Here is a 27,946-nt window from a genome sequence, read left to right as displayed (position 1 = left end):
AAATTCGGCATCTTTGTTCGAGTTAATCCACATCTGCACACTAAGTGTGAGTGAAGAGTTTGATGTAGAACTCTTGAGGAGCAAGGTCACATCCAAACCTCCGACAAACCCTGGTCATGATACCCTGAATTTTGAGAGTGACAAACTTGGAACCTGAACTACTTGTTATAGGAAACACTATGTAACTTAGTTATGCTTTTGGTCATGAGAGAATGCCTGACATTTTCAGTGGGAGATCTGAAAAGGTCTCTTACAACATAAAGAAAAGATCTGTGATTAATTGCCCATATTCTATTTTTCCTCTTCCTTTCCTCTCTGATTAAATTTTATGTTAAATTTGTAACCACTTCCCTTACAAATTTAACAGCAAGAATCTAAAAGGAAGATAAAAAATAAATTTGGGAGATAAGGAATAAATAAATAAATAAATAAATCCATCCCAATGTCAAGGGGGAACAAATTCACTAATTCTTAGGCTTATGAAGTAGTATCAGTTTTGAAAGGGCTACGAACCCACTGAAACACTGTTCCAAAAGACTGCGATGTTCTAGAAGCAGTATGATCATTCCGGTTGTTCAGCAAATATCCACTCCTCTTCCCTCCCTGACGGCAGAGCAGACTTCCTTGCCCCACAGGATATTAGCAGAATGAATGGACACTCAAAGGCTTGAAAAGTGCTTGTTAAATGGGGCTTGAGCCTCTCGCCTTGGCAATGAGAAGAGGTTCCTTCTGGCACTCACTCTCCCTTTAGCCTGAGCCCTGCAGTGAGCACAGACACTGAATTCACCCCCTGGGGAGGGGCAAAGCTCCAAGGGATCCTCACCTTTGGAGCAGGGCCTCCCAGCTGAGTCAGCTCAGATCAACCAGCCCAGCCCTCAGCCACGTGAGCAGAAATAAATGATTGCAGGTTTAAGCTGTTGTGTTTGGGGCTGGTCTGTTCTGAAGCAATAGCTGATTTATTATATAAGAGCTGATTAAAATCATCTAAAACCTCTAGAATTTCCTCCTATATTTGCTAGACTCAAACTCTGAAGTTTGCTGCTGCATGTGATTATATTCTAACACTACATTTCTTTATAATTCAGTTTTATAAGTAAAACTAACTTTCATGTTTGGAGTTATTTGTAGTCATCTTGATATTTGGGCTACAATCTTTTTCAGTATATTGATTTTAAGCATTCTGGACTAAAACATAAATTCTTTCAAGTTGATACTTAAAAAATAGTATCATAAAGAGTATCTCAAAATAATTGGCCATCTGGTCTAACGTCATATGTATATTTACATAGAGATATATCATCATGTGTGAGATGCTTTGATGAAGATACATTAAAATATATGTGAAGTTATGCCAAACGTTATTTTCCACTTACCTAGTAAACTTGTTGAACTTTTGATTCATTTAGTGTACTTGTAAGATCAAAACACGTATTTTTTGTTTCTAATTTTTAGTAGTAAATCTTTTTTTTTACTTTAGTGGAGATAAAATAAAATCAGTCAAACTTGCCTATTGAAAGTTGATTTATTTTTTATGTCACTTTATAAAGCAAATTGCCTAGCATGATATTTTCTCAACTCTGTAGTTTGGTGTGAGCACTGCAACTCATTCCATTGTAATTTAACACCAACAAAGTCCCTACTGTGTGCAATTGTCCTGTGTTGAGCTTTGCTGGTAAAAGTAAGTTCATAAATCTTGGCCTCGTGGTATTCACAGGTTAAAAATTAAATAAAATTCTTAGTTTTGGGAGGAAGTAGGAAAAATGACACCAAGTTATTTCACAAGAAATCTACAATCTCATAAATTCAGAAATATTAGATTTCTTGAATCAAAAAGCAAAAACAAACAAGCCCCCCTTAAAGTTACTACCAACTCCCCAAAATGAGATTTGAAATATTTAAATATTACTGCTTAAAATTAATGAAGATATACTTTGTCATTTTTTATATTTAAAATAATTTACTGAGGAAGGTTGCACATCTCTGGGTTTTCTGTAAAATTACCTTAAGCCCTGTTTTATAAAATATGGTTTTTTGTCTACTCATAGCTAAAGTATTTGGGGAAATAATGAAAAGTTTTAGCATAAGTAACTATTGTATGACACAATAATAGAAATAACAAAATATTATCAAAGAAGATAAAATCACTTCATTCGTTTTTGCTGTTTTGGTTGTGTTTTATTTTAGCCTGTCAGTTTTTAATTGGGAGAAAACATTCATAGACACTCTGTTTAAAATATTGTTTACTGCAACTTAGCCTCTAAAAGTTCAAGGAATGTTGCTCTGCACTGGGCATCTAGTTATCAGAAGAAAAGGAATGGTCTGGGTTTATATCATTAAGCCACAGAGACAGTGGGTGTAACTATCACTAGATAGTAGGTGTATGACCCTTTCGATGAAATTTAATGGCTTATGTGCATTGTTGTAATAAATGATGAAAGTGGCACTGCAAGATAACTCTTTGCCCTGCAGATCCACTGTCCACTATCCAATGTCTGGGATTTGGGGGAGCCAAGGAAGGAGGAAAGCGAAATCAAGGCACTTCCCTGACTCTCCCTTCGGGGAAGTAGGGGCTCTCCTGCACCTCGCAACCAAAGGGCACTACTTCTGTCAGGCCTCACACAGCTCCCTCTGGCTCTCAGCTCACGTGATGGCTCCTTCCCCTCATCTCTTCAAGCCTGGAGATGGTAACAGTGCCTTTCTCTTGTTAGCCCTTTGGAAAGCTCCACAGTGGTTGTTCTCTGGATGCTGGAGGTGCTGGTGGAAGATGCTGTAAGGACACCAGGTTCCCTGATCTCAGTAAGAAAAATGGGATCCACAGTGTCAGGAAAGGAAACTTGACCATCAGATATAAAGGGAGATTTAATTAACACAATAATTCTTGACCAGAGGAATAACCAGAGTGTTCTGAACTGCAGGAATGTCTGGTGATAGCTGATTGATCTTGGGGCTCCCAAAAATGAGATAAGTGGGTATCACACTATGGTGATGTTTGGCATACACAGGAAGAAAAATTATATATGTCTTGGGGGACGAACATCTAACTTAAGTTACCCAAGTGGAAACCTGCTGCTTCATACCCATTTCCTGGATCCAGACCAATTCACAGCCTGGGATCACCCCTCTGCCCCAACCCATGAGTGGAAGGAACCTGTGGCCACTTATCAGGCTACTGCATACTGAAGAGAGGAAACTATCCAGACTCAGAGTTCTTAGATCCTGGCTCTGAACTGGTGCTAATCCTCAAACACCCTAAACGCCACCATGCTAACATGGTCTACCAGCCAGAGTGCAAGTTTAGAAGGCCAGGTGACAGACTGCATCTTTGCTCAGTCTCACAATGAGTCCAGTGGGGTCACTGCCCATCTTGTGGTTGTTTCTCCAGTTCCAGAATGTAGAGTGAGAACAGATATAGAGCTCTATTTGAAGGGCAGAAGTTGGAATTCTTACAAGAAATATTTTCATAAGGCAGTCTGATAACATGGAATAGCATAACAGAATTCCAGAATGGATTTGACACAGGTAATGTTAGCAGCTATAGTGTGACAGGTTTAATCATGTTACACATTTTCAAACTCACTGGTCATATACTAAGATGCATGATTTTAGTTTTGAATTGCAAGTTTCTACCTTATAAATATCATTAAATGTGGAAATGCTGATATGTTTTTAAGTAACATTGTGAAAGATTTGCAACATACTGAAGAAAAATGGTTAATGTTGATACTATAATTTAATGCACTAAATTAATAATAAGTCCATTTGGATTCTGTTGATAAAATCTCTTTCTGTACTGTGGCTCCTTGTTATGTGTTAATGATTACAGTTTTACATAGTGTCTTCAAGAAGCTACATCATTTAGATTTATGCAGGAAATGTAGAAACCTATATTTGGTAATTATCTGTTTAGCAATCTTTGATCCTTCAATGCATTTCCTATTTCCCACAATCTGTGGTCCAACAGAGCAGTGGGTATGAGAATGGATTACTTGTTGATAGATATTTTAACTAATAACTCCTAGACAGATGATGGATGAATGAATGAAAGATAAAGAGATGGATATATGGATCTAAGCCAGTCAGAGTAGGTCAGGTAGGTATAATGAGAACAGAAATATTTATCTGGAAGAATTCCCACATTGGTTCCCTAACTGTGTGAGGGAAAATCGGGAAGGGAGGACTGAGTGAACACCACAGGGACCTTGCCTCCCCAGCTCCTCACGCAGATAATCAAATAAAAGCAATTCCAAATCCTTCGGGGGGAAATGCAGATATTAGTGTAAAGTGAGAGATCTGAGAGGTGCAAAGACCAGGATTCCTACCACATTCCCATTTAACTTGTTTGTTTGGCTGGTGCAAATGCCAGATGAGTCATTAATAATGACAGTAAATTAATTCAGTCTAGTCAAGATAATGCTATCAAGCTCATCCAATGTTCCAGGTACCATATCTTTCTCCAAACAAATCATTAAATCAACAGTCTGGCACCTGGTATGCAGCTCTTGACCAAGCAAAATGCTCACCCACCCCATTTCAATCAGCAAAGATAATCCAAAACATTTGCCTTTGGTAGCAGAAACAATGGGACATTTATACTGTCTTGCTCCAAGGGCCAGGTCAACTTTCCTGCTCTGTGTCATAATATCAGCTAGAGGTTCCTTAATCAGTAGAATATCATACTGGTCCACACATTTATGTGATACTCTTTACACACCCATTTTGACCGTCAAAGTTTCCTGCCTGGCTTCTGACATGTAAATATTATGCTGTTCCCAATGTTCTCAAAAGTGAGTGACAACTCAGGTAGGTGATGCTGAAAATTGAGGACAATACGTAAATTACTGGTGTGAACTATTCTATCTCACACTTACCGAAAGAGTCTGAGAGAACCACGTCCTTTTCAAGCAGAGACACTGGAGATGGCTTGTTGAGCGCCAAGCGGTGGAAGCTGACGGAGGTGTCACAGATGGACCCCGGGAACCCAACGCTCCACTCGGCTTCCTGCGTGCAGTGAGAAGGGTCCAGCAATGGGCTGTGCGGAATGACAGTGTGTCCTTTGTGACCTAGGGCACAAACACAGTCAACATGTTTCCCACTTCATGTTTTAAAACCGAAGAGCCAAACTATCTGCTACATAAAGGTGCTGTAACCATTGCACTACTAATAAAATCTCAAAGGGGCCAAGGGACCTCCTATACAGGCTTTTCAGTGGACTCCCTGGTCAGGGAGTTAGTTGTGGATGTGACTAAAGCACAGGATCTGAAGCTCCCATGAGAGCCAAAGAAGGGGATAGGAAGTGGGATGCGTAACTTGGCCAAGAAGTCAGACCCTGCTGTCTACCATACAGTCTGTACTCTTAGAAGATGAACTGTAAACTAACATTAAAAATCTAAGTTAAAATAAATAAACTAATAAGGTTACACAAAGTTTTATACATTAGAAACAACCCATGTTCTCCCTCTTAAAGCCACTATTAGAATGGGAGACAGAAGTCAACAAATACAGCTGAGAATTCGTTCTCTTTGAATCTTTGGTTTGATTCAGTCTGGATGAATCTTCTTCCATCTTTCAAAGTCTTTCAAAGCTAAACTGTTAATATCTGTAGGTTTATTTGCCAATTTTCTCTCTTCTAAAATACTCTGCAGAATTTCTCTCACAAACACCTTCACTATCTTGTTTAGACAGGTCTTTATCATTAAAAATTTGTAGAGACACTCAGTTCTAGGAGCTATGAATATTTTTAAAATGTGACATACTTCGAATCTGTGATGGTAAAAAATGTTACTAGTTAACATATCTCTTGAATTAGTTCAAATTCATAATTTAGACTGGAAAAGAAAAACATTAACATTAGTTCTATAAATTACTACTTCACTGTAAAATCTTTCACCAGAATATATCCAGTCTGTCTACATTGCTTGTGCTAATAAAACTGAAATTTATACACATATGGGCCATGACTGACTGAACAGTTTGGGTAGGCACACAAGAAGTTTCTTATCTGTGTAACTAACTGATCAATATTTTCAAAAATATTGCTCAAAATTTGCTGTTAATACAAAACCAAGGTGCAAATTCAGGGAAAGAAGGGACCTATTCAGAGGCACATCTGATAGTCTGCAGCTCTTCCAGAAGAGACTGTTTCATCCATGCCCAGTGTTGACCCATACCCTTAAGTTGTTAGTACAGTTGGGTACTGGATAAAATTTGTGACTCAGGCGAGCCTGCTTTGACAATTCAGGCCCGTGTTAGCACAAGCATATTTCCAATGCATTTTATCAGAAATTATACATTACCTGTGAGTGAACCATCGAGATCAATCAGTACCACTTCATGTTCCCATCGAAAGCCAGCCTTGTTTGGTGCATGAAAATACTGGATGCCAACAAATTTTGCACTCCAACCTCCACATCTCTCATTACAAACTCCAGTGATGGATGTCACTCCCAAGGCCACACAGCTGGGACGGTCAAAGTTCATAAAGCGTACGGAAGATACAGTCAAGCCTTCACTAAATGGGAGAACCAGGCCTCTCATTGTACAAAATGCAGACCCCATTCCCAGGTCATCAAGATGACCGACTATTTTGGCATTTTTAATCACTGCTCCATTGGTTTCACCCCATCCACCAACATACGCAGCCAGGATCCTCTTGGTCTCAATTCCAGACTCATAGTTATTCACCATCACGAAGTTATGAAACTGAAGGGCACCTCCGTTGACCCATTCAGCTCCTTTTTGACAATTCCAAGTAGTAAGTGAATTAAATACTGCAGGCTCTGGCACTGTAGAAGTACAAGATCCTGTTTCCATGGGGAAATATTCTTCGAATATCCACAGTCCAAACCAGCCTTGAGAATGAACAGTGTTGTTAAAGAATTCTCCCAGAGGAATTCTTTTTTGGCAAATGTTTCGGTCATAGGATGGCCCATCAGGGTGGTTGTTCATTCGGTACCAAAAGCCAAAGTGGGTGCCCCCAGCAGCTGCATTGTGCCGAATGGTGTTGTTTGGGTTGGTTACCCAAAATGCCGCTGGGGTCACATCATCATTCAGGAGACTAGTGCTTTGCTGTACAAACACTGCCAAGTTATACTGCAGGATATTGCCATGTTCAATACCGTCTTCTATAAAAAATGCTCCTCCCTTGATATCATATATAATATTCCTCTCAACCAGAAGGTGATGTGTGTTATGAATAGTAACAGCTCTGTTATAGGTCTGGTGAATTGCACAGCCTCTTACATAAGATTTAAACTGTAAATCTCCCAGCAGGTGCCAATGGATTGGGTATCTCCCCAGCCGAAAGGCCTGGCCCGCATGGAATACCTGTCATACCCAGAAATCATGACTATTTAGTGATCCGCATAAACACAGAGTCTATCCAGCTCATATTTTCTTATTCAAAAATAATCTCTACCTTTACATTAATTGTTATGAATGCATTTATATCTCCCATATTATTCATGTTTGCCATTAGAAAATATTTGGCTTCCAACCCACCTTGTTTTATTCATTATATAGCAACCCATACTTGATACCAATAAATTAATGAACAAACAATAGCCACCTTTAATTGTTCTGTTTTTTTTACCTCAGTCTATTATGAAACTTCTGTTGTTTAGCAAAATAAGACCTCTTTAAAGACTTCTTTTAATTCTTCATTTTTATTCTTATATAATAATAAGAAACACTATTTGAATGCTTAGCCTGTGCTTGATATGTCTCACTGACATGTCTCACTGTTGACCCGGTAGCTCCGAGCCTGGTTCCACGTGGTCACCAGGCATTCACATCTCCCCAGGGGAAGGCTGGCTCCTTTACCTGTCATTTGAAATGTAATTTCTCCACCCTACCCCACTAACCATGTAAGTCTTTGGAAAATGGAACTCCATCACTTGGCTTCTTGGCTTTGTTTGGCACCGGGTGTTGGCCGGGCCCTAGGCCAGCCGGTCCTCTGGCCACTGTCTCTTGGCTACCCAGCCTCTGGCCACCTTGCTCTAGCCACCCTTGCTTTTGCTTTCCTATTAGAACTTAGCACTAATGAACTTTGCTTGCATGCTAGTAGGCTTCCTAACCTGGAATTCTTTACTGCAGAATTAAGAAGAACCGAGTCTGGGAGTTTCTCCCATAACATAGCCAGTTCCCATTAACTTCATGTTACACTCAGAGAAACTGAAGTTTAGAAAGGCTGAGTATCTTGTTCATGGTCATAAAGCTCATTTAAAATCAAGTTGGTCTGTTTCTAGAGTTGATGCTCTTACTAACCACTCTGCAGTACCTTCTTTCAGTAAGTCTACAACCTAACAGTCTAATACAATGGACGCCAGTGTGTGTGAGTGTGTGTATCTCAGTGTGTGTGTATAAAATACAATCCCAGGAGGTTTGGAAACAAAACACAAGGGCACCATTCTTCATCCCAAAATACAAAATTAATCACGACTAATATTTAATACACAGATTGACCCTGGCAACCTCCTCAGTCTCTATCTCAGGTGTCACAAGTAACATGTCCTAGGAGCAGGGGACTTTCACTAATGCAGGTTTGACTCTATCACCCTCCACAGTTTGTTTGCTGTCTAAGGGTGCCCAGTTAAATGGATGTGGGGCTTTCCTATCCTTCCCTCTCTCCCTTCCTTTTACCGAATATGTGATTAAAAATCTATGCTAAACCTTGATTATATAGATTGAACATAAATAAAATACAGAGGACTCCAAATCTCTTGGGGATAACTTGCATATTTATCAATGTATTTATATATCTGACCATATGTAATCAATTGAGGATATGCTATATGCCAAGCAATGTTCCAAGCTACAGAGGAATCAGCAGAAAACCAGTAAGATAAAAATCTCTCAACTAATTGAGTTATGTTTTAGAGGATAAATCAAAAATAAACAAAAAGCAGATTTAATGTTGGGAATGCAAGAGTAAATAAAGGAAAGCAGGGATTTGGGCAGCTATTGCAAATGAAGATGTTGAAGAAAGTTCTCTCTGAAGAGAAAACATTGGTGAAGAGAGCTGAATGAATGAGTATAAAACTGCAACTATTTGGTGGAGGAGCATTTCAAGCAGAATGAAGAGCAAGTGCAAAGAACCTGAGACAGGAATGTGTTCACATGACCACAGGACACCAGGAAGTCTTGTGGTTTGCATGGTATGAGCCAGGGGTACAGTCACAGGAGATAAAGTCAGAGGCCTGCTGGGGAATGGTCATGTGGGGCCTCTGGGAAGCTCTCAGACTGAGTTTTAGGTGTACTTTGAAGATGCGAAGGGTTCTGAACAGGGTAAAACAAGGTCTGACGTATGCTTTTAAATCTTTACTTTGACTGTGGCATGGAGAGTCTATTGAAGCAAGGGAGGAAGTAGGGAGACTAGTTAGGAGAGAATCATAGTGGTCCAGGCGAGAGGTGACAATGGCCTGGGTAAGGGATCAGTGGGAGGTGGTAGAAACAGTGGAGCGGATGCATTATTTTGTGCGCAGAGTCCATAGAACTTGCTGATGAATTTAATGTGAAGGATGAGAAAAACAGAAACAAAATTTCGGCATGATTAAATGGGTGAATAATAAGGTGTATTAAAACGGTATGTCTCCTCTACTCAATTATATATAACTAGCATCTGGCATATAGCACGAATTTAGTGCACATTCATTGTATGGGTAACTTGGGCAAACCACTGTGATTTAATAATAATGGCTCTTACCTCTACATATTCTATTCTTCCAGTGACCATGTTAGCACCAGGTACAGGAGCATGAAACATAATGCAGCCTCCAAACTGATCACTTCCTATTTCTTCCCCAAACTTTCCTTGGAGACATGTCTGTGTGGCAAATTCACCTTAAAAAAAAAAAGAAAGAAAGAAAAAAAAAACAAAAACCATGTCAAAATGGTCTAATTATGTAAAGATTTTTCCCCTCATAATTATATCTTTTTATTCACATAAAATTTTAATCTCATTCTGGAACAAAATTATTTGCATTCACATCATTTCCTCCTCTAGATTGTAAGAAAGGTAAATGTCTTATCTCTTGTGCACCTTTGCATTCCATNATAGTGGAGCAGAATGCATTATTTTGTGCGCAGAGTCCATAGAACTTGCTGATGAATTTAATGTAAAGGATGAGAAAAACAGAAACAAAATTTCGGCATGATTAAATGGGTGAATAATAAGGTGTATTAAAATGGTATGTCTCCTCTACTCAATTATATATAACTAGCATCTGGCATATAGCACGAATTTAGTGCACATTCATTGTATGGGTAACCTTGGGCAAACCACTGTGATTTAATAATAATGGCTCTTACCTCTACATATTCTATTCTTCCAGTGACCATGTTAGCACCAGGTACAGGAGCATGAAACATAATGCAGCCTCCAAACTGATCACTTCCTATTTCTTCCCCAAACTTTCCTTGGAGACATGTCTGTGTGGCAAATTCACCTTAAAAAAAAGAAAGAAAGAAAGAAAAAAACAAAAACCATGTCAAAATGCTCTAATTATGTAAAGATTTTTTCCCTCATATCTTTTTATTCACATAAAATTTTAATCTCATTCTGGAACAAAATTATTTGCATTCACATCATTTCCTCCTCCAGATTGTAAGAAAGGTAAATGTCTTATCTCTTGTTCACCTTTGCATTCCATAAAGACATGCTACTGTATTTTTCAAAGATGCTAAATAAACATTTGCATGGTTGAATGCACTCTGATAAAGGTATTTTGTCTTATTATCTCTGAAGCTTTCCCCCAAGATTCGGGGATTAATTTAATTAGTGTAATCTTGTACTTGGATAGCACTAGATATGCATTATCTCACTTAATTCTTGTAACTTCAGTAAGTAAGCAGAACAGGAAGTATTCTTATTTTAAACAGGCTGAAACTAGGTTTAATGGGCCATTTGGGACTTGATGCAGATGCGCTGGTGAAGGGAATAAAGTAGAACCGGACTAAGCATCAGCAGGAGAGTCACTTATAACCGTCCGCAGGCTGTTCAGGAAGTGGGGCTTGTGAGGCCGCAGCACATCTCTCCTGACGTGCTCCTGCACGTCAGCTCCCTCTTGGAGCTGGTACTGAGTTGCTAATCATGTTGCTAAACTCACCTCCAGGCTGAGCCCCAAACATCGAGGAACAACTGCAGTGTGAACACAAGTGGATTTGACTTCCTCCTTTGTACTTTCTGTCCCCACCCCCAGCATTTGCATATCGGAACTAACCAATCCACTAATCCAGACAGCAATCCTTCATTTGTAGGAAAGAATTACAGGTTGCAGCTGTTGCCTTCCCAAACCCTGCCTTCCTCTGTTCTCTGAACACAGTTTGGGTTGCTATCTGAATCTGTGTCTCCACTCCTTTCGCTCAAATTCATGATTTTGATTCTTTACTGTAGCCTGAACATTTCCTTGGCTGACAATTAGAATTAGAATGTAGATCATTTGACATTAAATCCAATGAGTTTTTGCCTTCTTTTATACTTTGCACTCAAGAAAAAGCTATGCCTATTTAAGCTGTGTCTATTATTATTCAACTGCTTATACCATTGTGATGCTACTAGTGATTATGTAAAATATGTTTAAAAGACTCACAAAATACATGGTGTGGTAAACAGCACTAAGGTTCCTTTACATGAGAACCTTAAACATCAAATCCAGTTCTCTCCCACTTCTAGGTATACCGGGCTTTGCACTAACTCACTTCCCTAAAGTTTAGCATAGCATCATCAGTTCTGACTAACAGCACACAAGTAGAGGAGATACCTGTCCCTTCAGGACCAAAGTTCTGAGTTGCTGATGCTCACCTCTCCAGCCGTGTTGTGGCCTGTCTCAGAAATCACAGAAGCCCACGTGGAGATGGAGCTTCCATCAGCCTAGGTCCTAGAATAATTACAATTAGCAGACTCCCTTCCCCCATTGACCCATATTGGGCATGTAGTATTTATTGTAGTGGCCTGCCCAGGAGGGGAGCCAGCCAGTGAATCAACAAGATAAATGCAATGGCTAATGGCCTACCCAGGGCGGGGGCTTGCAGCTGAGTCAACAAGATCAGGGAGAGCAAGTAAGTAACTGGGAAGTAAGAACAAAGAAATTCGTACTCACTCCTATCAGCAGTTCCGATTTCTTGCTTTCTAGTCAGAAGTAACTGTGGGAGTGGCAGACCGCCCCTCACCCTATATAAACAATTGTTGCCCACTGATCGGGGCCCAGAATTTGGAGACTGACTCCTCTGCGTCCAAGAACGTAAAATAAAGTTCCACTCTGTGCACCTGAAAGTGGCTGAGTTGTTTTCTGTAACAGTATCAATGAGAAGTGAACCTTTCTCATTTTATATCACTGAGATCAGGGGCATGTTTTTACTAGAGATTAACATTGTCCAGAAGATCACAACTGGAGGTGATTTTACCCCCAAGGAATATGTTTGCCACATCTGAAAACATTTACATGGTCACACTATCGCTGCTAAAATCACCTGTGTCAAATCCATCAGGGCACGCCGGAATTTGGGTGTTCCACTCCACATTATCAGATCCTCTTATGAGAATGTTTCTCGTAAGAATTCCAACTTCTGCCCTGGCCTCAAACAGAGTCCCATCGGGAAGGGTGACAGTGATTCCTAAGTGTGTGTAATTCAGCGGGTCAGTCAGCCCTATGTTTATTCCATCAGCAGACACAGATGCGATGGTCCTTTTTTCATTCTCTCTTTGGCTGTGTCTGTAAAAATTTCAACAAAAAAATTCAAAATAAATATACATCAACACAACATTGTTTTATGCTATGTAGAACACTTCATCTGTGAAACAGAAAACTTTTTTTTGTCATACAATATTCTGAAGAGAAATTTGAAGATAGTATTTCATTATTTTTAGAGCGACTAAATAAATTTTACAGGCGCCTTTCAATGAAATCTCTTCCAATTGCCACACTTGTTCACAGACCTTCACTAATTTCTGTAGAACTGTCAAAAGGCCTATTAATCTAGAACGTCACATGGGCGGTATGAAAAGGGGGTTTAGACTGGACTCTGCTGACTTCCCTGAGATCAAGAGGATACAGAGATTTCTTTCTGAAAAGCATCTTACATGTTATGTGCACCTAAATGTACATTTCCTTCCTTTGTAATGATGGCTAACACTCAACATAAGCTCTTCTCTAAGTACATTAAACATAGTAACTCATTTAATCCTTACCGTAATTCCAAGATGGCTACTCACAGCATTCCAATTCTACAGAAGCCCAGAGAAGTAATGTGATATGGCCACAAGCCTAGCACATGGCATTTTCAGGAGTTAGACCCAAGAGACTGACCTTGAAGTAGTGTTCCTAACCACTTGCTTTACAAACTTTCCAGCAGGATTTACCAGTGAAATGGTGAACAATGAGTTAGATTCGGTGGAAAATTACTTAACTCTTGTTTTTTTTTTAACTAAATATTTCTACATTAAACACTAAACTTACTCTTAATTTTCATACAGAAAAGCTAAAAATGAGGACTTTCTCTTCTATTAAGAAGCCCTGTTAATTTGCTACTCTGTTATTTTGCCATGATGTAATTGAAGTTTCTTCCAAGGGCAGAAAAAAAAGATTGTCACTTACAAAGCTAAGTACATATTTAACGCTTTCTAACATCTGCAAGTCTATTTTTAACTTGGAAAGTGGCAATTTCAAAATGCCATCTTAAATTTTAATTCTAAATTGAGTCACGGCCTTAACATCATTTACTTGTTTCTTGTCATAAATTACTGTTTGCTCCCTGATAGCCTATTTTGCTGTTACCCATAATTTAAACAACAAAGCAAAATTAAAGTCCTTTTGGCTCCCTCTCCCTATCACGATGCTGGTGTAATATAGTTAGATATATTAGTTTTATTCCTTCCATTTCTTATTTGCTAAAACATACAATTATATAGAAATTGAGGGTCAGATGCAGTTTCAATTATAAAAATGCCAGACATCTAAATGGTCATGTAAATCATCGCGCATCCTAAACTGATTACTTCCCTTTTATTTCATCATTCCTCACAAGTTTGGTCTCTGGGAACCACTGCTATATGATAAGGAAAGGTTCAAAGGGTTCACTTGCTGCTTCCAACCCCACTCTTCCTGACTCCGAACAGAAGCGTTGGCATGTTTGCATGCATCGGTGTCGCTAGCCAAAGCTCCAAGTCAAAGCTTTCAAACGACTTTTAATAGCAGAATGCTTTGTCCAAATAAAATCTTACATGGAAACCTAACCGTAAAAAACAACCAAAACATTTCATTAGTAGAGCAGGTCCTTGAAAAACGTGATTTCAGTCAATGTCGTTTTGTTAAAATGTTGATAAGATTTCAAAGGAAATCTTTGTAACTCTTGTGTATATTAATTTGCCTGTTGTAACATTCGGTTGATTGCATTATACGTTGTTTTGCTTAAAGCCACAGGGCCTATTGATGACATTGAGGACTTACTCTATGTATTTATTGTATAGGTTCAAATTAATATTTTTTTTTATTGTAAATTCAATCGATGAAAATGACACTGGTAATTAGCACAGTGTTAACATTTGGCAAATACACTTCTGGCTGTTCATGTCTCTTAGAAGTTTCACATTTAAATGAAATACTTGTGGACCTTCTGAATCATCCCTCTTTTACATTAAAAAAAAAGTATCTGTTTTCAAATCTGAATTATCAGGCCCAGCAGACACCATACCTGTGTCCTGTGCTTGCAATCACAATCTGATCTCCCGGTTTCCACGTTACCGCTTCTTGTAAAACCAAAATCCTTTCTCCTGCCTGAGCAGTACGAGCCAATCGGGTCCAGACCACCGGGACAGGCAGACCTGAAGCCAACATACAAGTATTTCTAAAGCTGTGGTTTCTTGGTTATTGAGAGCTTTATGCATTTTAACCTTTCTCTGGACTGAATCAATTTGAGGAAGGTTCATTTTACCTTGGCATTTCCTACCTTTCTCACAAAAGAAATATGTGGAGTGCTTGCTTTATAGAAGTAACAATCAGGGCTGCAATAATAAGTGTGGGTCTATAATTTAAAAAATATCCTTCAGCCCTGGCTGGTGTAGCTCAGTGGATTGAGCACGGGCCTGTGAACCACACGATTGCGGTTCGATTCCCAGTCAGGGCACATGCCTGGGTTGCGGGCCAGTTCGCAGCAGGGGACGCAAGAGAGGCAACCATACATTGATATTTCTCTCCCTCTCTCCTTCCCTTTCCCTCTAAAGATAAATAAACAAAATTAAAAAAAATATCCTTCAGCAAAAATGTATTCCATTTATGACCCTCTTCTTTATACCAACTCAACACAAACGTGGTACAAATCTATTGATAGAACGGGCAGAGTCCTGTTATCTTTGTCATTGTTGACAGGAATTGCTTAAATTGATACTCTAGAGACAAATAAAATGTGTACATTCCTGAAAATTCCATTAGTGTATATATTTAACACAACACAAGACATTTATGATCAGAGTGGGTTATCATGTTTATATTCCCTAAATTTATAAAAGAGATTATTGCAATAGGAAGACTTCAATATAAAAAGGAACACAGCATGCTTCCTTTAAATAAGTTAACTTAATACCTCCAACATGATCAAAACTGTTATTTCCTCATAGTTTTCCAGAATATAGGTATACAAAAGTATAACTATATATTTATGGTTATGTTTCCAGAATAGCCCATAAGCCATTGGTACAAACTGTGATGAGTGCTGAATTGAGCAGAAGGTGTTAGGGGCACACATAGAAAGGATGTAAAAAAGGCCCACAAGTGCTTCCCCAAGAGTGACCTTGGCTGTCAACCGTGATCCTATGCAGGGCTGGCCTGGCTCAGATGAGGGAGGGAAGTGATAAAAAGAAGTAAAAAAGGCAATGTATAAAGGCAGGAGAAGCTCAGCAAGTGTTCATTTAGAGAAAGTTGTCAGGATGATTATCGCGGCGTCCTGGTCAGTCCCCTCAGTCAATTCCCTGAGCCCTTAGGCCAGTACCATGCAAGTCCAGGATGCCCTCGCGCACGGCCAGCGTTTTGGCACCATACACTGGCAGCTCAGGGGACCGCAGGTGCCCATGCAAGGTAATGACCGCCCGGTGTTGAAATGGGGATGCTTCCGTCCCAATCTGCAAGGGATTGCACAAGCATCATTTGGAAAGTTAAAACTCAATACCCACAACTCTAATCACTCAAAAGCAATGTTTTCCTTTACTCCCTTTTCTTTCAAGAATTGATTGTTCAATTGTCAGTATCTTTCTTCCAGAAGATAAACCTCGAATTTTCCAGTCAGCCAGGTACACTATTCCAGACCTTTGGAAAGTAAACTGATTGGCTTTAGCCACAGCTGAGAGCAATTTTTTTCCTATTCTATTTTAAATTCTGCTCTATTGTAATATGCAATCATCTTCTCATCAAAAGAGCAAGAATACTCGGGAAAAGTTTTCCCCAGAAGAAGAATTTCATACTAATGATGGAGGCTTATACAAAAATAAACTTGTGACAGTTCAGTATAATTAACTATTTGACACATAGTATTTTAAAAAAGAAATAGAGAGAGGTTACCAAGGAACAGACCTCAGGTTCTGTAGCATACCTGAAGAACGCCTCCATCTGTAATTAGGATGTTTTCTGCCTGGAGTTCAATGTCAGCTTCATCAAATATTAGAGTTCCACCTAGGAGTCATACAATTTTGAAATATGTCACAAAGAAAATTAACATTGAAAGCTGCCTATTCAGTTATACATTAAAATTTAATTTTTTATTCATATCTGCTGTCACTATGCATGTCACCACCCTTCAGGTCTTTGGCAACATGAAATATAAAAAACATCAGATAAGACCCAGGAAGGGGTAGAAAATCAAATCTCAGGGTAAATTTTCTCTTGACCAGTGGTTATTTTAAATGTTGCTAAATAGTCAGTCAGCCATGTGAATCTAGTTCCACAGACTCAGGGACACAAAATATAAATTAAGAATCAAAGTAATGAAAGCGAAAGAAAAAAAATTTTTATAGAAACTATTATAATGCCATTAATCTGAATTTTTATCCTCTAATTTGCACTAGCAACAGCTGTAGCCTGATTAGCTTGGTTAAAGATAGTACTGCAATATTTTTTATAAAAATGGTGTAAATTTGTGGACAGGAAAACTTGTGCAAGTGTCCAGTAGTTAATAACTTCAGGTAACTGAAGCACGGTTATTATCCCAGGAGTTAAAACAAAAACAAAATACAAAGGTCTTTAAGTAGCTAAAACCCATGTCAAAATTTATACACTGAAGCCCAGAGTATTGTACTCTTGCCAAAGATTGTTTCTTTTGGCCCTGGCTGGTGTAGCTCAGTGGATTGAGTGTGGGCCTTCCAGCCAAAGAATCACAGTTCAATTCCCAGTCAGGGCACATGCCTGGGTTGCAGGCCAGTTCCCAACAGGGGACACGGGAGAAGCTAGCATACATTGATATTTCTCTTCCTCTCTCCTTCCCTTCCCCTCTAAAGATAAATAAATAAAATCCCTAATAAATAAATAAATTCTATAGAGATTGTTTTTTATACATGCAAATGTAACCACAGTTGTGGTTATTTTGTTTTCTATAGTTAAAACACAATGTGAAGAAGCAGAAAGAACCCACATAATAAAGAAGGCGGTTCAAGGTGTAGGTGAGAGTCACAACCCGGCTACCAAGCGGAGTCACGGGCTCATTTAGTACAAATGTCTATGCTTTTACAATGCCTGGGACCCACCACACCAGTGTTTTTCTAGATAGGAACTAGCTCCTACCTGTCGTGATCCACAGGAGGGTGTGGGCATGCATGGGTGTGAACACACCACACACAGCCAGTGAAGCAAATGTCTCATGAAGTAACAATTAGCTTGCAAAGATTCTTACTCATGTGAATGCAGTATACTCTGATATTTTCTACTGCATTTCATTAAAACACTCTGGTTGCAATAGACTAAATAACTTCATACCACAAATGGCCTGTAGTGCGTGGTTTTTAAAGAACTCAGCGCTACACTCCGTACTTGAAACGTGATACAGCTACAGATGTTTATAATAATGACTTTTGATTAAATTAACTTTACAGAAGTACTCCACAGGCAGAGTCTACTAAACAGAGTTTCAGAAATTTACCCTGAATAAGCAACATTTTCAGAATAGGGGTATTTTGATCCAGCAAAAGTGTCTGTCCCTTTGTGATGACAACCAGGGACCCTTCCTCAGGAGGAAACTTCCCGCCCCAGGAGAAGGTGGAGGACCAGACGTCCACGTACAGGAAGGCAGCATGATCCTGCAATAGAATGTGAGAGGCCTAAATGTAGAAGTTTTATCAGAATTCTTCACTCAATTTCTGAAAAAAAGAAGAAATCTAAAACAATGCATATTTTCATTAGTAATAAGTACAACCTACTTTAAATGTTTTATAGCTGCCAGTAGGTTTATTTCACAGTCATAAATAAATAAATAAATAATCCACGACTAACTACTACACCATTAAATTAAAAATTAAATATCTCAAATAATAAAAATTTAGTAATAAGCAAAAAAAATAATAATGGCTTGCCTTAAATGTATTATAACCATAGCTCTGTTAGTTTTTAGAGACATTAACAAAGTAAAAGTTCATTGCCAATCATTTTGCCTCCCATAGACCAGGTTTCCCTTGCTGTGGTTGCCACACCCAGTGACATTCTTACCTGCGGGGCCATGCCGACACTTCCGATGGTGACATGCACCAGAGCCCACCCTGAAGGACTGTGGGGGTTTGTCACGCAGATGATACATGTCTCGTTGGAATACTCAACATCACATTTGGCTTCCGCTATGGTGACAAGAACATCCTGCATATTTTCACTGTAGAGAAGAAGGGAGGAAACACAATAATGATGATTTTTCCCAAATTTCTGAGTCACATATGCATGACGGCAAAGTGAATCATCTTACCCTATGGTTCGTCAAAGTGCAGAGTGAGATATTTTTCTGTAGTAAAACTTTCAAATATTTGTTCAGAAAAAAAGAGGCCAGGAAATGTAACTACACAAACGAGAAGGTGTTCTAGCGTCGCAGAAAACCAGCCAGGATTTAGTTTCCCGAGAGATTCTATGCTGGTCTTCAGACAGACGCCTTTGTAAGAGATGTGCAGGGATCATTTTGTCCACGTGACATTCTCACACCCTCACAGACTCAAGAACTTAATCTCCACTTACAAATGCAAGCCCCAAGTAGTTGTAAGTATTTCCGGAGTTAAAATGGCCTTCTATGACTTGAGTGATCTGGTATTTTGATGTCAGCCTTATTCACTTAAATGATGAAACAGGGCATACGATTGAGCTAAATAACGAATATTTTTTGGAAAAAGAAACCTTGCCCGTTACAAGAAAATGGTCCTGATGCATAAAGCGATGTTTCAATGATCCAATAAAGCAGATCATGGCTGGAGATGAGATATTGGGGAGAGTATGACAAGAAGGTGATTTATTATGCTCATGATGTCACTAGGATTTGAGGCAAGTTATTCAGTCTTTGTAATCTTTGTCTCTTAACCGTGAAATGGGATAAAATATCTAACAAGGCAGGGAGTTTCACTGGGAAGGAGGAACCTGGCACAGATTAAATACTCAGTAAAAGTTAGCTATTAGTACTATTACGTGCCTCGTGCCTGACTTTGGAGCAGATGGGTATATGCCACACGGCCACCTCTAAGCACTGTCCTGGCATGAGAAAGCAGGCATGATGGCCGAGTGGGGAAATAGGCACTTGATTAGGAGCGTGGGAGGACAGTACCTGAAGCCCGATCCCACGACAGTGAGTCTGGTGCCCCCTGCTGTGCTGCCTCTCTTGGGAGATATTCTGGTGATGAGCGGCGTCAGCGACATGGTGTAGCTGAAGGGAGTTGCGGACTGTGACAAATCCTTCCCATTGGCCACACTCACTTCACAGACTTGCTCTGGTCCGGGACCTACGAGAAGAGGGCAGCACTAAGTACGCTTCCACCATCACACTCTATTCGTTTACAAAAGCCCAAACATTTTCTTTTCATCATTTTTTAAGTTTAAATTTTATTTTTCAATTACAGTTGACATCAGTGCAGGCACAGGGAAGTTGAATAACTCACCAAAAGACACAGCTTGGGTTTACCTCTTGCCCATGCACTACCAGAGTTCACTCTCAGGACCACTACACATCCTGTCTTCAGGGGAAATCGAACACTCTAGTGGGCACTAAAAATGCCTTCTATGTTCAGAAAGCTTAATAAACTAAGAACCACTCGTTTGTATGGTGAAGTGAAACACTACAATTTATTATAAGCAAGTCAGTGAACCCAAATATAAATCATGCAACATGCATAAATGTCAAAGAAAAATTCTGAAGCAATTGCTTAAAATCAGGACAGTCATAATTTTAAGCAACTGCTTAAAATCAGGACAGCCCATGCAAGGTAATGACCACCCGGTGTTGAATGGGGATGCTTCTGTCCCAATCTGCAAAGGATTGCACAAGCATCATTTGGAAAGTTAAAACTCAATACCCACAACTCAAGGTGATTCTGTGGCCCCAAAGAACACAAAAGCCTGAAAAAAGAAATGCAGATTCTGATCTTTATAAAATTAGCCATTTCTCAGAAACTGCCATTCTTTTTCCTGACAACTTACCATTATTAGCTGGAGTTTTACATAATAACGTGGTGTGATCAGATTTAAGCCTGTCGACAGCACATTCTGAGCCACACACAAGTATTCTGGAATATTGTGGGTTAAAGCCAGTGCCTGTAACTGTCATGATCTGACCTCCACCAAAGCTCCCTAGTGAAGACATAGAGGGGAAAACAAAGCCAATGTATTTAAGTTTATTTTAAAATCTGACACAGAACTGACATTAATGAAAAGATTCTTGTTAGTGAAATTATATTTACATGATATTATCATTTATTAATAGAATCTCTTTTCTGTTGCAGTGTTTTAAATCTTTACTGAGTAAATGTCACATCTGGTCACTTACTTAAACTACTAGGAAATAAAATTTTTTAAAAAGTGATTAACACAAAGAATTTCAGAGTAGTAAAAGTAGCAATGTAAAATTACTACTTTCATTAAAAATACATTGTTTATATTTTCTTAAGTTTTTAAACAACTAAAATAATTTCCAAATAAAAAACATTTATGCAGACAATTATAGGCCAGTGATATCTAAACATGATTTTAAAATACATTTCCACATAACCTGGCCATTTTAAGTAGGGCTAACTTTTAATTAAATTATACAGCACTAAGAAAAATATAGGCCTCAAATTGATATTTTGAAATGATTAATTAATGCCCTTGCATGTTTGATGCATAAACAAAAATATTTTACTGTGTTAAAAATATTGGATGCATAAACAAAAGTTTTTTTACTCTGCTAAAAAATACAAATTTCAGCAGTGCTTGAAGGATTTTTTTTGTAAATAAGGTGAATATTTACTGAAACAATATGAAATATTTGTAGGTCGCTGCACACTCTTGACTACCTTGGCTTGGGTGAATACTTTGAATGGTGAGTGGGTACTCAAATACAACTGTGGACACGGCAGAGCCTTTCGTCCCATGATGCATTGTAACAGGAAACGTGCCACCAGCATGACCTCCAACAATGCATTGCAATACACTGTCATTGACCGTGGTCACATTACACTGAATGTCGTTTATCATCACTGAAATTTCTGAGATGTCAGTACCCAAATTAGATCCAGTGATTTGAATTTTGGTTCCTGGTGGACCTTTAAAAAAAAAGCAAACAGTATAAATATAGCTAAATTTAAAATAGTTACACATGCATTTAAGATATACCTACTTACTTCCATAAACAAAATAATAACCAGTACTTCAAAATGATATAAATATTAACAAAACATGTTGTATCATATACATTACAGTCCACTGGATATTAACTGTAAGTTATGACAACATTCATTACTTTCTGGCCCCTCTGTCCATTCTCCTGAGTTGTAAGTTACTAACCCAGGCTGGTGGAGAAGAAAGGACAAGAGACAGTAGATCTGGAGTTAGCGAGTATGAATGTCTGGGCAGGGGGTGGGAGGTATATTTCAGGAATGGACTTACTGCTTTTTAATTTTTGGTACTTTCCTGCTATTCAAAACTCTTTGAGGATGAATTATTTTATTAATTCAAATACTTTCCATAGATATAAGTTGAAAAACAAATTATGATAGATAAATATCTAGGTATAAGATAGTAAATACAGAAACAATTAATTAAAAGACTTGTAGATGAATATTGATGTCACAGAACAAAGTACTTGAATCTCTCTGTTCCCTCTCTTCCTCCTTTTGACGAAATGCATTAAGGACATGACACACATGGAATTTTTCACAGATCATCCTAATGACCTACATACCTAAGTATTAAGAGAATAGATATTAAGCAATATAACTTGTTACAAATTCAGAGTTACCAAGTAGTAGTTTGATTTTAATTCAAATAGTAATAGTAGAAATACACAAATAATTGATCATAGTAAAGATTACTGAAATATACATTGTCATTTTAAAGACCACTGATATTAATACGATATTTCATGTTAGGAGTAATTTTAAAATACAAGCTAAAAATGTTTAGGGGGTCTTAAGTTTTTAATTTTACCTGACATTTTCACCTCTCAAATGGAGGTGTTGTTCTAAGTATGACCTATTGTCTTATCTCTTCAGTAAGTACATCTCAATTCTCACTTCCTACAAGTCTTATATTATCAGATACATTGTTTTGAAAGAGATATTCAAAAAGAGAGAAGAAACATAAATGACTCATGAAAATAAGGAACATATGCCAGTATCCAGCTCATCATTTGCAATGACTATAAATATATGGGGGTAAAGTATGTCATTACTGTTATTAATGTTTGCTTTTTAAAAAGTGAGAAAACTTGATGCCTCAAAGAATATTTCAATAGAAAACTTCTTGAAGGCAGAGAAACTATCTTACCCAAACTGGACACATTTGCTGGTAAGGTAAACTAAAAATGACTTTTTGTACAGGCTAGCATTTAATGAGTTCCTTATTAAAGGTACCATTCTAAGATACATCCTATCAATGACATTTAGTTTCACCAGTGGAAAGTAGAAGAACCACGATTTGAACCTAGGCATCAAGACCATGTTCTCACCTATTAACACTACAGCTGCCTTTCCAGAATTTATTATACGGATGATAATAAGCATTCCAACAGCTGGAAGATGATTAGAAATAGCAAAATATAATGACAGAGTATTGAGAAGACATCTCAACCTACCTTAGTTTAGAAAAAAAATGAGCCACGCTAAATAATTAAATAAATCTTCATTTTTAAATTTTTTTTCTAACCTAATGAGCCAATGATCTCTTTCAAAGGATTCTGTTGTGTTAACAGTCAATTGTAGTTTGATGGCAACAAGGTATTCTGAAAAATTCTCTATGTTAGTAAGACCAACTTTAACAGGTGTTTCCTGTGCCATATCGATCGCCATTAATGACATAAATTAATCGCCAATTTTAATCCATAGAGATCCATCTATTTCTCCGTCATTTTGAAATTTAGGTCAAGTTAATGGGGATTTTGTTTCAAAACAGAAGTTGGAATTTGACTAAAAGCTTTATCCTCAGAATGTGCAAAAAACGAATCACAAAATAGAGACTACACTGAGCTTGAACCCCACACATTAACTGCTTTAAATGGGATCGTCTAAAAGCCCCACGTCTGCACACACTGCAGTGTGCAGACTAGCTACCGTGGGAACATACACTTGAAGCCTGTGTAACCCTATTAACCCATGTTGCCCCAATAAATTTAAAGAAAAAATAGAAAAATTAAAAAAATAAAAATGTATCTTAATAACCATTTATAAATAATAATCCAACTCTATGCTAATAAGTATTACCAGTAATACATCAAGATAACAAAAGAATAAAAAGGTGGGTGCTGGAATACCTGTGCTTGGAACAATTTCTCTGAGAAGTGGCGTATCCTCCAAGGCATACGTAAATGACAGAGGTGGATAAGTGACTTCATTAACAAAGATTTTCACACCGACCCGTCCAGCTGTCCCCGCTGGGGTGCGGCAGTAGACTTCACTGGAGTTGACAGAAATAATCTGACAAGGTTCATCCCCAACACTGATGGTGGTGTTGCCCGGGTGGAAGCCGTTTCCTGTGATCACCAGAGTGGTTCCACCACCGATGCTTCCAGAAGTCGGTGTGAGGGATGCTACGGCGGGGCTGTGAACACCCAGGTTTCCCCGAGCCAGGCCCTTACTTCCCACCACAACACTGAGAGGATGAAGTCCAGCTGGGAGAGGAGTCACAAGAACAGTGATGTTATTTTCATTGACATCTATTGCTCTGAACTGTTGGTCTCCGATGAAAACGGCAATGTCCTCCAAGACAGTGCCGAAACCTTCTCCTTCAATAACAGCTTTTACAGAGCTTGTGACAGAATTTGGGGAGATTCTTGTTATATAGGCAGCTATGCTTTCTGAGTACGAGAAGTTGCAGTTCCCTTGACATTGGGCAGGCACTCCATGGATCAGAAGCTCTACGGTCACCAGCTGGTGGGGAGCAGGAGACGTTTCACATTCAATGGTTGTATAATTCACTGATAGAACTTTGCATGGAAAATGACCCATAAAGACCTCTACGGCCGCAGAAGAAACCGAGAACCCAGAGCCTTTTATGGTCACTCTGGTCATTCCTGTAGTTGACCCCGTGTTTGGCAACACCACATCGATGTTTGGCAAAAGTGCAAATCGCCTATCAAATTCATTGGACTGGGTGTTGATGGCACTGCCCAGGTTGTAGACAGTTAGAGTGACCATTTCCCTGATGCCAACATCCATTGAGTTTTGAGGGTCAATCTGACATACAATGAAACTGGTACTGCTTTCCTTTACAACACAGGGGTAGCTACCGACTGCAACCTGAAAGTAAAATGAGTATGAAAATTGGTCAATACATTTATCTACTATAAACTTAAATTCTGTATTAACAGCAACAAATTTTTTAAAAATTACTCAAGCTCAAATTTTTATACATAGTTGCTTTAGTTGATAAAGGCATATCTTACATTAATCTCAAAACTAAGCTATGATTGTTCTTAAATGGTCATTGATACATTATTCATAATAGTCAAAAAGGTAAATACAACCCAAATGTCCATGAACTGATGAATGGATGAATGAAATTTGAATGCCACACAATAGAATATTATTCAGCCATAAAAAAAAATGAAGCTCTGATACATGGTGCAACAGGATGAACCTTGAAAACAATACACTCAGTACATAAAGCGGGTCACAAATGACCTCTTTCATGATTCTATTCATGAGAAATGACCAGAACAGGCAAACCCACAGAGACAGAACACAGATTAGTGATTGTTTAGGGAAGGAAGGAATGGAAGGATTGGGAGAATTTGTAAGGGTTATAGGGTTCCTTTGGGGGTAATTAAATATTCTAAAATTGACTGGAGTGATGGATGCATGATTGTGAATATGCTAAAAGCTACCGAATCATGTACTTTAAATGAGTGAATTGTATGACATGTGAATTATAACACAACAAAGCTGTTAGAAATTTAGTTATGAGGTTGTGGACATAATACCTTCCTCTTACTGAGTATGTGGATGTAAAAATGAGATCTTTACGGTCTTACCTTATTAGCACATGTGAGATTACTGAAGCCACGTCCGGTAATCGTGATCAGTTCATTTGCCGTTCCTGTAGATGGACTGATGTTGCTTACCGATGGTGAAAAACACCTTGAAAGCTCGAAGAGGAATGCATCTGAATTTTCCACCCTGGTATTGTTCAGGCCACACAAGGGTTCTGTTGCTTGGCAGCCTTCCATAGAGCTTCCCAGGTGCAAACCCACAGGTTCTCCTTGAGACCAAAGAACTGTCCGTAAGTCATGAATGATACTCTGAAAGGAGAACTGTTTTTAACTGCACTACCCTTCACTGTGACCATGGTGGTTTATATTCTGGTAAACCTTTTTGTTTTCTCTTGACGAGAAGAGGGGTCCCAGGAAGTACAAAGTTCAAAGAAAAACCTGGGCAAAGGTGATAGGGTAGACAGTGAGTACAAAATTCACTTATTTTCAATTTGTCTAAGGCCAGATCCCACGGGGAAAATATCATTTTACATTTTAATGTATTTTCAGGCATGTACTGAATATCAGGACGTTTTTTATATTATATCTTATTTGAGGCACACAAATATTCTGGAGGAATGGCAGGATAATGTCAATATGATCCTTATTTTAGAGAGTAAATACTACTCACAGTAGTCCAGACCTATTCAAGGTCATGTGGCAAGTTAAAGACAGAGTCAGGACTGGACCCAGGTGTCTGCCTCCTACTACAGAATGCTTAAATATACCTGGGTCACTGCAGTAACAGGGTTTCCATCTTTAACTCCCTTACCTTGAGTGTATGTGGCTTCGGTGCTACCCACAAACAGGTGCAGGGGAATGTGCCTCGTTTCAGCCGGCAAAACGTTAACGACTCCTTGTAGCAAAGCAGACTGAGCATCATCAACGTACCCGCTGCTATAATAATGGATTCCAGGTGAAGTAAATCGGTAGGAAAATGAACCTGCCGTAATATAAGATTGTACACAATAAATACAAGCACTTATTGCACCTTTGAAAAGAAATTTGAAATGATAATTTAAATGCACATGCAGATGACAGGTTTCTTATTTCTCATGCCCATTATGTTTCAACAGAAAGTGAGTGGTAAGGAAATGACTCACTGGCTGTAAAAAGCTATCTTGTATAACAAAATTACATTCCAGGAAGGCGAGAGCCAGCATTAACTTTTCTAGAAAACCGTATCTGGCATAACTTACCAACTTTTAAAGAACAACTCAACATGGAATGAACAATAAACAAAAAATACTTAGTCTGTGTTCGTGAGTAAAAATTTCCAAACTGCTACATGTCCAGAATGCACTAAGCAGTCTAAAAGGTATGCTTTACAGAGTTGTCCTACGATAAACACAGATCTTAAAGCTAATTCCCGTCAACAGAATTTCATTGCTTGCTAGCAGACTTGTATGATTAAAAAATGCATTCCAATTTTCTTTGTATTTTGCTTGTTTCTCTATATTTTTCAATTGGTTTACTTCTCCAGAATGAAAATATTTTTGATATCAGAAACTCATCAGCAATGCATAAAATACCTTGCTTACCTTCACTGGTAATATCTTATAAATGTGTGAATGTTTACTACAGCACTAAAATGCCAACTAAATCATTTCGTGTATTTGTATGTACTATTTATACAAACATATTTTAGATCTAAACAAAATATCTTTTTATTTTATCTGGGGGGAGAAGCATGATGCAACACTGAGCAAAGTGGAAACATACCCGATACAGATTTTTCTCTGCCACTGGTAAACCCTTTGCCGTCGTAAGCCGCATCTCCGGGCCTGGAGACGGAGAAAACTCTGTATCCTATCCCACTAAGGAAGCGAGGCGCTCGCCAGTGCCATGACACTGTGTCGCCCACGGATATATTTAAGATGGATGGTGACCAGGCGTAACCTAATCCATGTACTGGGAGCAAAAGTTGAGTCAGATTTTATGAGAAAATAGGAGTAAAACTTCTTAATAATTATCTTAGAAAATAGAAAATACTGCATTTTTATAGAGCTCCTAGTGAAATCTTTTAAAATAACACCATAAAACTTTTATGGGTGTAACTGAGACATGGAACAAAAAGAAACATAAATAATAAAACGTAAGGACAGAAGCTAAGGAAAAAATAAATCACACAGCAACAAAACTGATGATCAAGAGACGATTTGAAAAAAAATCAGAAAGTCAACATGTTCAGAAATATGATGTGAAATATTTTTTAAAGCTCATTGGTTCTTTAAACATAATTTTTTCTCAGGCATAGAGGCATACGGAAATCTATATAATTTCAATTTGA

The 27,946-nt window shown here is 38.5% G+C and overlaps 1 protein-coding gene across 2 annotated transcripts in view; it reads right to left on the bottom strand.

The window, feature by feature from the left end:
* The window catches only part of PKHD1L1 (PKHD1 like 1), a 142,280-nt gene that overhangs the window by 49,815 nt on the left and 64,519 nt on the right, over positions 1 to 27,946 (bottom strand). For both annotated transcript variants that reach the window (XM_037048406.1, XM_037048408.1), the window contains exons 35-50: positions 27,379 to 27,567; positions 26,429 to 26,599; positions 25,660 to 25,886; positions 23,941 to 24,925; positions 21,488 to 21,736; positions 20,634 to 20,783; positions 19,765 to 19,939; positions 18,678 to 18,834; positions 18,115 to 18,271; positions 16,576 to 16,655; positions 15,979 to 16,108; positions 14,686 to 14,815; positions 12,466 to 12,707; positions 10,306 to 10,442; positions 6,294 to 7,323; positions 4,869 to 5,060 (exon numbers count right to left, since the gene is read on the bottom strand). In XM_037048406.1, coding sequence (XP_036904301.1) covers positions 4,869 to 5,060; positions 6,294 to 7,323; positions 10,306 to 10,442; positions 12,466 to 12,707; positions 14,686 to 14,815; positions 15,979 to 16,108; positions 16,576 to 16,655; positions 18,115 to 18,271; positions 18,678 to 18,834; positions 19,765 to 19,939; positions 20,634 to 20,783; positions 21,488 to 21,736; positions 23,941 to 24,925; positions 25,660 to 25,886; positions 26,429 to 26,599; positions 27,379 to 27,567 — 4,401 coding nt within the window. The remainder of the gene's footprint in view (positions 1 to 4,868; positions 5,061 to 6,293; positions 7,324 to 10,305; positions 10,443 to 12,465; positions 12,708 to 14,685; positions 14,816 to 15,978; positions 16,109 to 16,575; positions 16,656 to 18,114; positions 18,272 to 18,677; positions 18,835 to 19,764; positions 19,940 to 20,633; positions 20,784 to 21,487; positions 21,737 to 23,940; positions 24,926 to 25,659; positions 25,887 to 26,428; positions 26,600 to 27,378; positions 27,568 to 27,946) is intronic.

This window comes from Sturnira hondurensis, unplaced genomic scaffold (assembly GCF_014824575.4).
Source record: "Sturnira hondurensis isolate 20B ecotype Veracruz unplaced genomic scaffold, ASM1482457v3 Scaffold0006413, whole genome shotgun sequence".
NCBI classification, from domain to species: domain Eukaryota; kingdom Metazoa; phylum Chordata; class Mammalia; order Chiroptera; family Phyllostomidae; genus Sturnira; species Sturnira hondurensis.
Note: the sequence above shows the minus strand (reverse complement) of the source record. Positions and strands in the feature narration are given on the sequence as shown.